Source organism: Pisolithus orientalis, assembly GCF_024613125.1.
Source record: "Pisolithus orientalis strain OTSU chromosome Unknown F5J12scaffold_78, whole genome shotgun sequence".
Lineage (NCBI taxonomy): Eukaryota > Fungi > Basidiomycota > Agaricomycetes > Boletales > Pisolithaceae > Pisolithus > Pisolithus orientalis.
The window spans coordinates 63,202-79,033 of record NW_026260859.1 but is presented as its reverse complement, the minus strand read 5'-3'; the positions used below and the strand labels follow the sequence as shown (position 1 = coordinate 79,033).

Sequence of the window (15,832 nt, the reverse complement as noted above, 5' to 3'; positions counted from 1 at the left end):
TGGAGTGTCTCATATCATCTGTCAGGGCATCCATCTGGTATTCAGGAAGAATGGTGTGTAGCCTGTTGACTCTGATGTCACATTATTGATTGTGAACTTGATGGCAGGTAGGTGTGACACCCAATCTTTCTGATTCAGCCTGATGCAGCATCTCAGCATCTGGGCAATGGTTCAATTGGCATGTTCAGTAGTGCCATCTGTTTCCAGATGGTATGCACTCGACATCTTCTGCTTAATCCCAATTAGTTCATTAAGGCATTTCCAGAATGTACTTGTGAATAAAACATTGCGATCACTAATGATTGCTTGAAGTAAGCCGTGATGTTTATACACTTCGGTGAACATTAATTCTGCTACTTTGTGGGCAGTGTATGTTGTTCGAATTGGCACAATATGTACCATGGATGTTAACAAGTCGATGATCACTGTTATCAAGTCATATTCACCATCATGATCTTTGGATTCAGGGAGTGGTCCCACAAAATCTACTCCAATTGCTTCCCAAGGCCTGGATGGTACAGAGAGTGGGTTCAGCAGTCCGAAGGGTTTATGAGTCAGCAGTTTGCTTTGTTGGCATGTCTGACATGATGTGCAGTATGTGGTGATGTCCTTTACCATAGAGTCCCACCATAAGAACTCTCATATGTAGGATACCATTTTTCTAGCACCTAGATGCACAAGTAGGGAATGAGCTTGATCAATGACCATTTCCCTTAGTCATTTATCATTTACTGCAATGTCCAGGACACAGAATACAACATGGTCTTGCAATCTTAATTGAATGAAACCATCTGGTGTGATTTCAAAGTTCTTGAATGCCTTTGGGGCATCCAGTATCTGTTTAAAGAATGGGTCTTTGCCATATCTGTTCTGTGCTTCCCTAAGTACGCCTTCATTTCCTGGGTACATGATGAGGGGCACAAGATTCATTTCTGTATTGCCTGCCATGCTTGTATCGCTTGTATCATCTAGTCCCTGCATGCTCGGCAATGAGCTCTGTGTGTCTGGCAATGTGTCTGTAGCATGTTCAGGGGGTGGTCCACTACCCTTCCCCCCCTTCTTTCATTCACCTGGTCCAAGAAGAACAAAATGATCCTTCATTCATCATGCAAACTCAATTCTGGTCTCTGGTCGACCAGTCTCAGCTGGGGGTGTAAGAGCACAGCATCACTGTACAGGTCCCTTTCCTGTTCCCTCTGGCTGATCCTTAGCAGGAACTTTTATCTCGCCACCCTCATCCTCAGGCAGATTTGGGTCTATTGTTGGCATGGAATGTTGCTTCATGATCACCAGTGTGGGAGGTCTCCTTGGAGGATTTAGCACCAGCTTCCATTGGCGAGCTGATGGTTGCTCCATCAGCAAAGGCCCAACAGGGGCATCAGTTTGTGCATGAGCCCTGGTAGACATTGCAAGTGCTTCAATGCCTATGTACAAAGGTGAGCTTATTATCTGCTGCTTCTCCTTTGGTGGTACTGTCTCCTCGATGTCCAGGTCATGATGCAGATATTCGCTATGTGCACGGATTGTCCCAGGGGCATCAAACTCATACATTCGGGAAAGAGCATCTGGAAGAACATTCTCCTCTCCTGGTATGTACCTGATTCCAAAGTCAAATTCAGCTAACTTCTGCAACCATCACACCTGTCACCCAGACAAGTCTTTCTGATCCAACAGATATGTCAGGCTTTTGTGGTCAGTTACCCAAGTGAAATGTATGCCTTGGAGGATGTCCCAGTGCTGCAACATTGTTTCCACTCCTGCAAGGAGTTCCTGTTCATGGACTGGATAGTTGCGCTAAGCTGAAGACATCTTTGCAGAGTAGAACGTGGCAACTTTGGCTGACTTCCAATCCACTCCTTGTGCTACAATGTTGCCAATGCCATTCCCACAAGCATCGGTCATTACCCAGACAGGATTGTGGTCTGGTCTGTAATCAAGGGGTATGTGACAGTGTTGTGTGCAAGTGGCAACATATCACTTTACAGTTTCAAAGGCCCATTGCTCAGTGAACGTCCATCGAAAGGGGTGAGTCTCTGTGCTTGCTTTGGTGAGCACCCCTAGAGGTATGTGGACTTTGTAGATATCATCTGTGAGGTAACCAACTGACCCAATGAATCCTTTACACAGTGTATGATTCATTGGAACCTTCCAGTTGAGGATGTGGTCAACTTTATCAGGATCCATCTTTATCCCATCATCAGTGACCACATGGCCCAGGATTTTTACCTCTTTGGTCAGAAACTTGAGCTTCTTTTCACTCAGGTATAGCTTTTCTTGGGTGAGTATTTCCAACACAGTCTTGACATGTCAGACATGCTCTTCTAACGTGTCTGAATAGATGATAATGTCATCAAGGTACATGTCCATGAAGGAGCCAATATACTCCCTGAAAATGTGATTCATCAGGGCTTGGTAAGTGGCTGGTGCATTACAATCTCCTTGCTGGATGACAAGACTGACCATGTTTCTGTCAGGCATCATTACTGCCATTTGTTCAACATGCTCTGGTACCACCTGTATCTGCTTGTAGGCATCAGCACCATCGATGATTGATCAATAAGGCTTTTTGGCCACTCAGTCTCAACATTCCATCCATATCTGGCATAGGTGAGGACAGCTTATGAGTGTTCTTATTTCATTCTCACAGGTCGACCACCACTCAAAGCTGAGGTGGGTTCCCTGCCTTTGGGATCAGCATCATTGGGCACGTATTGTACGCAGCTGTCAACTCCCAATGACTGGTCTTAAGGTAGACATTCTTCTTTTCTGTCCATAAGTGACACATGGCATCAGGACACTTCGATGGTCTCCAATGATAGACTTTCTTTTCCTCAATCAGGGGTATTTCATGGTTGATCACTCAGAATGGGGGCAGTGCCATAGCACCAGCTTGAGAGCACAGCAGCTTGGTGAGCTCTTGTAAGTACATTCTCGCCTTTTCGAGATTGTCATGGTAAACTTCTGTCGCATGTGATTCCAGAGTGGAAACCTGCACTCCTTTCATCTCCATGGGCAATATGCTTCCAATGATGACTCTAGGTGAGTGTAGCCCCACCATTACTTTGTGCTGATAAAGGAATGGTGTTCCCAGAATAAGATCATAGTTTTGTAGGTTCATGACATCAAAATATCATTCACAGTCAATCCCCTGGTACTGGAGCTGGGCCTTCATGCCAAAATTCACTTTAGATCTCAAGCCCTGAACAGCGAGCTGTATGGTAAGTGGCTTCTCGAGCAGGATCTGCTTGACCTTTAGTTGTTCTGCAAGGGTTACTGACATGAAATCAGCCAGCGACCCAGTATTGATTGGCACATGTGCTGGATGGCCATTTATGTGCATGATGACTACCAGCAGCTTGGGTATCCTGCATGTGAAGTCTTTTGCGATCAAGGAGTTTCATTGTAGAACAGTTTTGTCCTCTGTGTGGGCTTTGGCACTCTTCAGTTGGGCCATTCTGCATAGTATGTTTTCTTCTGAGTCTGATCTCTCATCACTTGCACTAATCTCCTTGCTTTCAAACAGGAGCCAAATTCCTGAGTCATTGTCCTCCAAGGGATTGCTCCATAAGTGCTCCATAAGCATGTGAACCAATTCCCTTGCATACCAGCACACAATGTTGAACTCTGGTATGGTTACCTTATCCAGTGGGAGAGCTAGGCAAACCTCCATGTGACAGTCAAGTATGTGTATGGTTGAGTTATCTTCCCTAACACACATGAACCTGTCTCGGTTTCCCCCTTCCAGGATCTGTAGGCTATATTCCTCAAGATCAGCGGCAACCCGGTCTTCAATGGGATGCCCTATGGGTTTTGATCTCCAAGTCCATGCCCTTTCTTGACGTCACAACTCTGGCTTTGGAATCCCAGCACACTCTCCCTTTTGGAACCAATACCAACTGTCGAGTCGGAATGATGGGTTGCTCAACAAGTCTGTCTTGATGGTAATCCCATCCTCAGGTCTGAGCATGTCATGCTCACTTTCAACAATCATGTGTCTCCTGTTCCCCAGGTCATATACAAGGAACCATGAATCCATGTAGGTGCATAGTGATTCTGGGTCATCACCCAGATAACAGATTCCCGATAACAGGTCCATAGCCCGATCCTCTAAAGGGTGTCCAATCCCATAGTACCCCTTGTGAGGCCTGCAGAATTGTCTACTATTATAGACATACACTTGCATCCCTGCATTAGGATCCTCTTTGTCAGTGGTGACTTCATCATCATGACTGTCATTTTCATCTTCACTCCATACACTCTCCAGGTCAGGGAGGTCATCATCCTCATCCTGGATTGCATATCTCTGGACAGGTATGAAGTTCAATGACAGTCCAGGTTTGTTCTTGGATGATTTGGACAATTGGTGTTGATTCTCCACATCACCAAAATTGATGTCCATGCTGAAGCTAGATAACCCTGGAGGTTTGCTCAATGAGGATATGGTGTGCCAACTTGGGCAGTTCCTGGAGAAATGTCCCAACTTGTGGCAATTGAAGCAAAGTCCCTCTGTCTTGTGCTGTTCCTGTTCCTCTTTACTCAACTTTGGAGTATCACACTTATGTTTTTCTGGGCATTTTCCCCCCCTTCCTCCCTGGTTAGAGGATTCAGCAGGATTGTTGTCCCTCTGGTAGGTTTCACCCCTAGCCTTTCGTTTGCGATCACACCTTCATTTGTATCCAGATTTCCACCATTCGGGGCTCTCTGGTGAGGCAGTGGCACTTTCCAACATCCTTTGCTTACTTCTCTGTCTTCTAGATTTGCAGGTATAATCACCAGTGACTGTCTGTGCAATTTCAAGTATCTCAGCCAATGCAGTGATTTTCTTTAACGATGAAACCTCCAGATTCAACTTCTCCTTCCACAGATCTCTCTGCAGTTCCTTTTGAAGGCCAGCCCAGAACTTGTGGACTTTGGTATGTTTGTCTGTTTCCCCAATCATATTCCACAGCTCATTGAGCTCATACAGGTAGTTCTTAACTGTTTTAGAATTCTGATAACAGGATTGCAGCTTTTCCCTTTGTCGCATTCAGAAATTGATAGGGAAGCAATAGTTGAAGAGTTGTGTGAAAAAGTCTGAAAGTCTCCACTTGTAAGGGTTTCCAGACACTTCTCACACATAGAACTCATGTGCCTTTCCAGTCAAGTAGTGTGACAGAATAAAAGTGCACTTCTTAGGCTCGACTCAGCCATCTGTGATGTAGGCTGTGCCTTCAGTAACAAATCGCTGGAAAGCATGGACATCATCAGATCCATCATACTTGTCCAGTGGGATAGGCTTGAGCATTGTCTTTCTTTGGGATTTGGAATGCTTCTTAGATTTATGGCATCCTTTGCCTCGCCCTTTACAGTGTTGGGACCTTCCTCATCATCTTCATGAGCTTGTAGATGATTCGCTCATGTCAGATGAGGAGTCACTGCTTGTCAAGGATAAGTCATCATCACTTGAGCTTGACGAGCTCAATGTATCACTACTTGAGCTAGAAGAAGGCAAGCCATCATCGCTAGAGCTCTCACTGGACAAGTCTTCAGGCTCAGATGAACTGGAGTCCTCGTCACTGGAAGAGTCCAACTTTCATCTCACCTTTCTCTTATTTTTCTTTGAGCATTTCTCATCCTTCTCTATCCATTTGAACATGAGTCCTATGAAGCTCTTCAGGTTGATCTGTTTTATAGGTTCCATGGCCTTAGGCATCTTTTGATGTTCTCGCCATTTGTGATCTGGGCGCACAGCTTTATCCACCATATCTTTTACAGGATTCAGGAGCACCTTCGCAGGCTTAGTCATTTTCTTTTTAGTCTTCCTTTTGCGCTTAGACTTTTCTTTCTTAGACCTACATTCCACATTCTCGCTATCAGTGGTCAGGCCTGTTGGAGTTTATCACCTTTACCTTAGTTGTGGTTCACTGAGCACAGCATTATGTAATCCAAAAGCGGACACTTAGCAGTTTATTTTTTCCTTACTGCACCTCAGCTTCAACCAACTTGAAGTCTGAGGTGGGACTCCTTCCATTCATTATATTGGAACACTTACTTACCTACCTACAGTATATTCCTCTCCATAGGTAGTTCATTGTTTAGCTTCAACCAACTTGAAGTCTGAGTATATTCCTCTCCATAGACTTGACAGTCCTGCAGCACATCATCCTCCAAAAGGTTATGAGCCCTGCCTGTGAGTTCTAATCCTAGGAAAATTGAACACATCAAGTCTGGTACAAAGTGTCTACTATGTCTGGTCTGTCAGCATCCACTTCCGGTCCCTCAAAGGTCCCAGTCTCTGCCTCAACAGTAACCTCTACTACACCTTCAGGTAAAGCTACTCAAGCCTCCAGTCAACTCTATGACATACCGTCCCTCGAAGACAATGGTTCGAACTTCCAGACATGGAAGTACTGAATTATGATGATCCTAGATGTCCATGGACTTTGGGAGCTCGTAGAAGGAAAGTTGAAGGCACCTGATGCAGCAGCTGATCCAGTTGCATGCACAGACTGGCACTACAAGGATAAAGAAGCAAGGGCTCAAATCATGCTTACTCTAAAGGACAACCCACTTAGTGGTGTTCTGCATGCCACAACAGCAGCAGAAGTCTGGAAAAAGCTATGCGAGCGCTATGAAGGCAAAGGGAAGCAAACGATTGCCTACCTTATAGGCAAACTATTTTGTGGTACCCTAGCAGATGACGTCTCAATGGAGACACAGCTTAATGCCATGTGGCAGAAGGCAACAATCCTAAAGTCTCTGGGACAGCCCCTTGAAGACTCTCTTGTTGCCATAGCCATGGTCATCTCCCTTCCAACCTCATACTCAACCCTTTGCACTATACTCATGTTGTCCAATGAGAAACTAACTCCGGACTCTTTCATTTCCCAAGTCTTGATAGAAGAGAAGTCTCGCTGCACCTCTTCAGCACAAACTGCCCTCATAACAAAGACACCTAACAAAAAGGGAAAGAGGAATGACAAGAAAAAGAAAAAGGCTTGTGGCTATTGCAAGAAGATGAACCATGTCAAAGATGACTGCTACAAGAAGAAGGCTGATGAGGCAGCCAAGTCCCCATCACAGGCTGAAAAGGATAAGCCTAAGGAGGACAAACTTGTTGCTAAAGTCACACGCATCTCACCTGTTGAAGACAGCACCCTATGGCTCTTCATGGCCACTGACAATGGCAAGAACCTACACACGCACTGGGTCATTGACTCTGGTGCCTCTGTGAATATGTGCTGTCAGCAGAAATGGTTCACTTCGCTAAAGATGCTCTCACCCCCACAGCCTGTAGTCATTGGAAATGGGAGCACAATTCCTGCTACTGCCATTGGACAGATCGAACTTTGTATGGATCTTCCAAATGGGAAGACCAGTAGAATCCTACTACAGAAGGTCTATTTTGTTCCAGATCTCAGCGCAAACCTCCTCTCAGTGGCATACCTTGCCACTAGAAATGTCCAGGTCACCTTCATGGGTGGAACATGCTCAATCACTGACGGTACAGACACTGTAGGTGTGGGCTGTCATCAGGGCTCACTCTACATCCTTGCTGCAAGGACTCACTCTCCAAGTCATGGAGCACTTGTCATACAAGGACCATCTCCACTACTTGACCCTACCCTTACTTTCTTGGCTCTTGCAGCTGCAGCACCAAAGTCTGTAGCCACACTTGACTTGTGGCATTGACAACTTGGGCATGCAAGTACAAAATCTGTGCTTAAACTGGTTAAAGCAGGAATGGTTGAAGGCATGGAGCTTACTGGCACTGAGCACTTGAACTCTGTATGCCAACCTTGCCTTGAAGGGAAGCAACACCATAAGGTGATACCTGTCAGGTCAAACGTTGAAAGCCCAACAGTACTCTACCACACATACTCTGATGTATGTGGCCCCATGGAGACTACAGCCCAAACTGGACACTGCTACTTCATAACCTTCATTGATGCTCACTCGCACCACCTTGTGGTTAAACTAATAAAATCCAAGGATGAAGTCTTCCCCTCAGTGAAAGACTACCTCGCTCAAGCTGAGGTCAAGACTGGCAAAAAAGCAAATTATTTTCAGAGTGACAGAAGTGGGGAGTATGGCTCAGATGAGTTCAAGGCCTACCTCAAGTTGACAGGGGTCCACCACGAGAAGACGAATGCCTATACCCCACAGGAGAATGGTGTTGCTGAGCGGATGAACCGCACACTTGTTGAAAGTGTGTGGGCAATGCTAAAAGATGCTGGACTGCCAAATAAATATTGGGGAGATGCTATCCAGTATGCAGCCTACCTAATCAACCAATCACCAACCCATGCTATCTCCGAGGATGTCACACCATATGAAGCCTTTACAGGGATTAAGCCATCGCTGGCCCATATCCAAACCTTTGGCTGCACCGCACACATACATATACCTGAGGAAAAAAGGAAGAAGCTAGATGCAAAGTCCTTAGAATGCATTCATCTGGGCTTTGTGGAGAACAAGAAAGCATACCTATGCTTACACCAGCCCACTGGTCGTGTCTTCGAATCCTGGGATGTAGTATTTGATGAGGGAAGCACAGCAGCAGGCCTAGATCGCATCCGGATAGAAGAAGATCCTGCAGGCATGGTTAGTAAACCAGTGGAGATAAGAGGGAATGCCCAAAAGGGCAATACGTCGCACCTGGATACCATCAGGGCTTTGGGCATGGAAGGCCGTGCTCACATGGAGTCTGATGATGGGGATCTCGAGTCTAGTGAGGGAGAGAGTGAAGATGTTGTCCATGAGGTCGAAATCAAGTCAAACAACACACCTGATCACTCAGGATCAAAGGTAGATCATTCCCCACAACACTCAGAGGGTAACATGCCAGGCAGCGGCCAGAGTCCTAAAAAAGCGCTTGAAATGGCCTCAAAACCATCAGTAAAGTGAGCTAGGACAACGCCGAAACCTACCATGCATAAAGCGACACCCCTGCAGCCCTATCCAACTCCAATTCCACCTCGAGAGACCTGCAGGTCCACCAGAACATGAAAAGTGCCACCTAGAGATGATGATTATCGTTTTTTCATCAATTCCTATGACAGGACAACCTTACCTAGTCAACAGCTTGCAGTGCCAGAGGGTTCAGGTGCAGAGAGTGAGGATGGAAGCCCCATCGACAAAATCACTCAAGAGCAAGAGCATGCATGTGGCAACAGTGAGGCTGAGGTGGCTGAGATGAATGAGGAAGTGGCTTACAAAGCATCCACAACACATGACAATGAACCTTGCTCGTTCAACAATGCAATGTGACGCACCAATGCAGATCAGTGGTATGCTGTGATGATTGATGAATTACAGACCTTTAAGTCCATTGGACTGTACGAGGAAGTTGCCCTGCCCCCTGGCTGTAAACTGATTGACTCGAAATGGGTCTACAAGATCAAGTGAGGGCCGACTGGTGAAATTGAGAGGTACAAGGCTTGTTTGGTAGCCAAAGGCTTTACACAGGTACATGGGATCGACTACATGGAGATGTTTGCACCTGTCACCAAGTTTGCAACCATCCGCATACTCCTGGCACTTGCCACTGGGTACAGTCTCAAAATTCATCAGATGGATGTTAAATCTGCATTCCTAAATGGACTATTAGATGAAGAAATATACCTTTGCCCCCCTCCAGGCTTTCCTCCTGACAGCAACAAAGTCTGGCAGCTGCTACGAGCGCTCTATGGCCTTAAACAGGCCCCCAAGTTGTGGTACTCTCACCTTTGGACTGTTTTCGAATCCCTGGGTTTCACTCGAAGCCAGGCCGACCATAGCCTCTTCTTTAAAGTCGAGAACAGCATACTCATTGTTGTTGCTGTCTACATAGATGACAAGCTAATACTCTCAAAGTGCCGCACAACCATTGAGCATGTCAAGGCTCAGCTCTCGCAGGAGTATGAGATGAAAGATCTGGGGGAGGCATGTTGGATTTTAGGAATGGAGATACTTCGTGACTGTGATAAAGGTATCATACAGCTCTCACAGAAGAGATATGTTGAGAGTATTCTCGAGCGCTTTGGAATGAGCAAGGGGCAAGTCGTCGCAACCCCCATTGAGCCTAACCTAAAGCTCAAAAAACTAGAAATTCCAGAGGCCGACACCAAGTCATACCAGGGCGCTCTCGGAGCTCTCATGTATGCAATGCTAGCAATGAGGCCTGACCTTGCCTTTACTGTAGGCATGTTGAGCTGTCATGCTGCATGCCCTGGGCATGAACACTCTACTGTGCTAAAGTGTGTTTTTTGCTATCTGTGACGCACCCCCAATGTCTGCCTTACCTATAAGTGAGACTCAAATGCATGCACAATCGGGTATGTAGATGCAGATTGGGCAGCAGATATCAATGACTGCCACTCTGTTACTGGCTATACATTCATCCTTTCTGGTGGAGCTGTTAGCTGGTCATCGAAAAAGCAATCATCTGTTGCTCTCTCGAGTACAGAAGCTGAGTACATGGCCACATGCACTGCCATGAAGGAAGCTATCTGGATTCGTACCCTAGTCCTCGAACTCGAGACTGTGTCATCACACAACCCCACTCCCCTCCTCATTGACAATCAATCTGCTATCTCACTGGCTCGAAATGTGATGTTCCACAACTGCATGAAACATATTGCGATCCATCATCACTTCATACAAGAGAAGGTGGATTCTGGAGAAGTAGTTGTCAACTATGTGTCTACCAATGACCAGGTGGCCGATGTGCTGACTAAGGGTGTGTCTAGGGAGAAGCATGTTCATTTCTCTGAAGCTATGGGTATTGTTTTCTTTTAATCCCTTCTTGACTATACTTGCTGAAGGGGCGTGTTGGAGTTTATCACCTTTACCTTAGTTGTGGTTCACTGAGCACAGCATTATGTAATCCAAAAGCGGACACTTAGCAGTTTATTTTTTCCTTACTGCACCTCAGCTTCAACCAACTTGAAGTCTGAGTATATTCCTCTCCATAGACTTGACAGTCCTGCAGTGCATCATCCTCCAAAAAAGGCCTCCATCTTTATCATGCAGGCCTGCATTCTTCGAGTGGCTTCCCTCAAGTGCACCAGGTTGGTGTTCTAGTCCACCATCCTTGGTGAGCATGTTCACCATATTCCACAATGCAAGGGCTGCATGCTGTGCATCAGGATCTACTTCTGCATCATCAAAATTTAAACCTCCCCAGTTCTTAGGGTCAGGGCCTTTCCCTTTAGGATCTTTGTTTTCAGGCAATTGATCACTCTCAGACATAGACTTGTCAGCACTGCTTCTTGCCACTGACAAAGACCTCCTCCAGATTCGTGCTCTTTCATCTGGGGTCATTCGTCATTCTGCCTGTCTGATGGCATCTCTGACATCTGATCTTACTTCACTTTGGGCATGACAATTGCACAATCATCTGTGCACCACTTTCATCCATTCAGTGTGCTCTGCCTCTGTCTCACTCACTGGGAACATGGACATGGATTTGCATTGGACATCATTGGGTAAGGCATCACTATCTCTGTGAGTTGGTACCTGAACTCTAACAGATCTAGCTTGTGAGGTCTCCAGGACAATGTCATCACCAGGATACACTGGCAAACTAGGGCTCAAACTGGGAGTGTCTATGGCCACACCACAGTACACCAGACTGGGGCTCCTAGAGCCATTTTTAACCATGTTGCTGTAGCTCTGGATGCTACCCTTGATGGGCTTACCAACTGGGGTGGAATACTGACTTCCTAATGGAGTCAGCTTCAGAAGCAGGGACCTGTTGATGACTTCAGCACCAGGCTGAGTCGTCAGGCTAGGAGGTAAGGATGATGCTCGAGCTTTTGTTGCTCGGTGAATGGACACTCGGGTGTTAACCATCTTTTTATTAAGTATTTGGATACTTACTCTTTTGTCTCTGCAGGGGATCAGTTCTGCAGATGGTGGAGAAGGTATCAGTGGGGATATCATTTAGGGTTTGGGGTTAGACCATATAGGCTGGAAAAAAATATGTAGTGGCAACAGCAAAGTGAGGCACTTGTGATGACACTACACAAGGAGCTTTCCTGTGGTTACCTCAAAGTTCCAAGACACCAAGGTCTGTATTTCCGGTACATAGGAAAATTCTCTCCATACGTTAAGATACATGGCCCTTTTTATAGTAGAGAGAACAGGCACGCGATATCAGTAAGAACGGGTGTGAATAAGAGCTAGATCAATCACAAATGAGATACGTAGAAGAAACGTCAAAAGAATATTGAACAAGTGACGGGCGGCCGACAGCGTCGGTCGAACCTTACAGTCGGAGTTTCAATTGCATAGGGAACTCGCTTCTGTATGAGCACACCAGAGGCAAGGACGAAGCTCCGGTTCAGAAGGCAAGTCTGGGATTCCTTTCTTCCGTCTTTTTTGCATGGGATGAATGCAAAATCACATCACATGTTCAAGCTCAACAGTCTGATGGACTTCGCACTCCAGCTGCTTACTTACATATCTGCAATTCTGAACTTTGTCGTTCATATGTCCTTGTATGTACCTCTCGGATGGACTGACCATACTATTACTTTTCAGGCATTCGAGTTCCCTTACCGTAAATGCCCAAAAGCTTTGCATAATTCAGGAGTGGGAATGATCGATGATGCATCGGTGGTTCATATATCGTTGGTTACCGGTTACACTTGTAAATAGTTAAATTTAACAGCAGTAATCATTCTCATTGCCTCAAATCTCAGCGACCAGATCATCAGTCAAACCGTCCTTCAGCCATGTTGTTCAATTTATCTTCCTGCGAATTCAACTTCCTCACGAGGATCCAGAAAATGATACCAGAAACGCCACATATAACAGCGACAGAACCGTAGTTCCAGACGAGCAGCGGATCAGTCGAGAGGGCTACCATCAGTAGTCAGTATACGCCCACATAGCAACGCGCAACAAAGCACTTACAGACAAAGGCTTCGCCTATAGCAGCAGCAATAGCATTTGTAAACAGGAACATGGACATGACGAGCGATCGCATGTTCCTCGGTGCCTTAGTGAACGCATACTCCAGACCCGTGATCGAAGCAAAGATCTCGCTGAACGCAATCAAGACATATCTGAAGACACGCATAAGTGAATTGTTGTCCGCAAAAGAGAAGCGATGGGAAAACTCAGGTACTCACGATCCACTCTGAATCCACACGTTCAAGGGAGATACCAACGGATTCCCATTGTTGTCAACGCATGTACCGGCATGGTATCCGCATGGATTTGTCTGATGATTAGGTACCCATCAGATGTCATCACACGGGAACTGGGGAGATTACCTTGTAAATGTAGTGCTGGACGACGGCCGCCCATACCATCGCTGCAGCACCGCTATAGAACCCCCAAGCGATCTTTTGCAAGGGCCTGAAGTTGATTCTCCATCGGATGAGAGCCGGGTAGAACTGGTAGGGTCGCCATAAACCAGACAACAAGGGAAGGAGCAAGGGTACTCACGACCAAGTCGCACAGCGGGATGAAGATGATGAGAGCGAAAGGATCCAGGTTGGAAAGAATGTCGTTAGGTAGACCATGTGTGCTCATGGTGGCAGCTTGTGATGTCAAATTGTTATTCAATTGATTGTAGGACAACCCTGCAAGTTCCGCTTCGCATCATCACCCAACATGCATCGAAATTGGCAGCTCACAATAAATTGGGAACCATAGAAACACGGAACAAGCTTTAAACCCACGCCGAAGTTCCTCCACCCAGTTATCATCAAACCTCATCCATGCCGGTTTCTCACCGACCACTCTGGTTGGCTTGGCACTCTCCCAGAAGTCATCGGCGGTGAGGTTCCGAATGGTCTTGATAGGATTCCAGCTCCATCGTCCGCGCATAGCATATCGCCACACACGAACCGCAGTGGCGAGCACTGAACCCGTTGGGGGTGAAGTGTGATACTTGCCGTGTCCATACCACAAGACCAAAGGGGAGAGAAGGAAAACAACAGTTGGAAGCGTGTAGGCCAGCCAGTACCCGACGAGCTGGACAGAAAGGTTGAACGGTCAAATAAAGATAAAACGTGTAACTCTAACCTTTTCCGCGTATACCATGCCTATCTGACCAATGAGCGCGCCGATGTTAATGAAGAGATAAAAATACTGGCGCAACATGAGCTCTACATCATAGGGACCAAATGACATCACATCTTACCATGTAAATTCTGGACGTTGTCAAGCTGGGGTCCACGATAACGCGTTCCCCCGTTTTTGTTACTGCAATAAACATCTTTGTCCGGCGATACTGTTCCGCCACCAGAGGGGAGATATTAGACTTAAACCCGCCGGCGCCCATCCCAGTGATGATCAAAGAAAGGATAAAAAGACCAACAGAGGCATTGCCTCCGATGACACCAGGTACAGCCGAGATAATCATGATAACATGGCCAAGCATGGCAATTGCGACGCTCACGCAAATGGTCTTGTAACGACCCCAATAGGTGTCCGCAACGTAGGCACCTGCAATAGGCGTTATGTACGACCTACGTAGTGGTGAGATTATCTGGCTGAGGCGAGCACCCACTGGGGATTACACACCAGAATTGATAAAAGGTCGTGAGACCCGTGGACATTTGTTGGCCCCTTCCAAGAGCACCAGATTGGCCATTCAAACCGCCTGCGCCGGTGGTTGAATTGGGCGGAAGAGGTTGTTGAATGAAGTTGACCTGCCACGCTCAGTGAGACGCTGTTGAGCATTTGGGAAGAACGAAGCAAAAACTTACGAAGACCGCGCTTGAACCTATCACAGGAAAAGAAAGTTGAAGAGCTGATACGGAAAGTCAAAGAATACATACCATAGTACTATGCATGGCGCAAAAATTCCTCAGTGGGTTCAACTTCAAATGTCACAAAAAATAAATACTCACAGAAAACCGTTCAGCCAGCTCCACGACAGCGATCACTATCAAACTACGTCAGGAAACGCAGGTACGTGCACAAGAGTATAAACAAACTGTAAGCGGTCCACGGTATGGTGTCTGACACTCTGCGAAGAGTGACGAGTTGTTCCTCGGTTGGAAACTCCAATCCCTCGTGAACAGGATCAGCCTTATCGGCAGTTTCATCTGATATTGTACCCTTCTTCTGCAGATCATAGTCGTAGGCAATTTTCTCATGGCGTTCGACCACTGCTAAAGCAGCAGGAATCTCGCGGTCCAGCTCCAAGCCGGCCATTCTAGACGTGAATGTAGACAATCGTCGTGAGGATATGGAAAGGAATGGGAGTCGAGGAGATACACACAGGGACAGACAATCTCCATGCGCATTTCATTTTAAGGAGATACGCAGATACGTGAAAGGGGGGAGAAGGGGAATGCTGCACATGGCACAAATACCCCACAACCTCAATTAGAAAGGTCCAATCCCGAACTTAGAGGGTTTTAGGCCCGACTATTCTCCACCGACGCAAGACTCGAGTTACATAACCAGATAAGTGCCATACCACGATCGCAGCTGCAGGGAACAAGCTTGTACCGACCATGCGGACACGCCGCGCGGAAACCCCTCCACGATCAGCGAGAAAGATCAGGTTAAGAATTCAAGAGGGTTCCATATAATTAGTATATTACGTAATTGGCGTTCAACCGCCTAATACATAACCAACCAATAGATAAATCGGTAGCCGCATGCCCCCCGGATCTCAACGTTGCATATATGTATGTGGGTTCTTCGCCTGCTTATGAGCAAGCCGATGGAGGGTTGCACTATGGTTCATAACGAAGTTTCGTTTGATAATACTTCTCGTGTGGGGCGTATTTGACATCTGCCTCTCCACCCAAAAAGATGTAACAACTCAGTGTCAGCACTAGAAGAATTAGATCTGAGGAAACGGAGTATTTAGCAGGGTTTTCCAGGTTGTCTACCGTCAGAA

At 46.4% G+C, this 15,832-nt stretch overlaps 1 protein-coding gene across 1 annotated transcript; it reads right to left on the bottom strand.

Annotated features, from left to right (window-relative positions):
• Positions 1-12,676: 12,676 nt before the first annotated feature.
• F5J12DRAFT_898372 (POT family-domain-containing protein) lies at positions 12,677-15,135 on the bottom strand (the record flags this gene model as incomplete). Its single annotated transcript, XM_051748106.1, has 13 exons — positions 12,677-12,825; positions 12,880-13,031; positions 13,098-13,189; positions 13,242-13,364; positions 13,417-13,553; positions 13,608-13,947; positions 13,999-14,064; positions 14,117-14,444; positions 14,500-14,627; positions 14,685-14,701; positions 14,757-14,763; positions 14,829-14,863; positions 14,916-15,135. The coding sequence occupies 13 exons, from the start codon at positions 15,133-15,135 to the stop codon at positions 12,677-12,679; spliced, it is 1,794 nt and encodes a 597-aa protein (XP_051594739.1).
• Between the last annotated feature and the right edge of the window lie 697 nt (positions 15,136-15,832).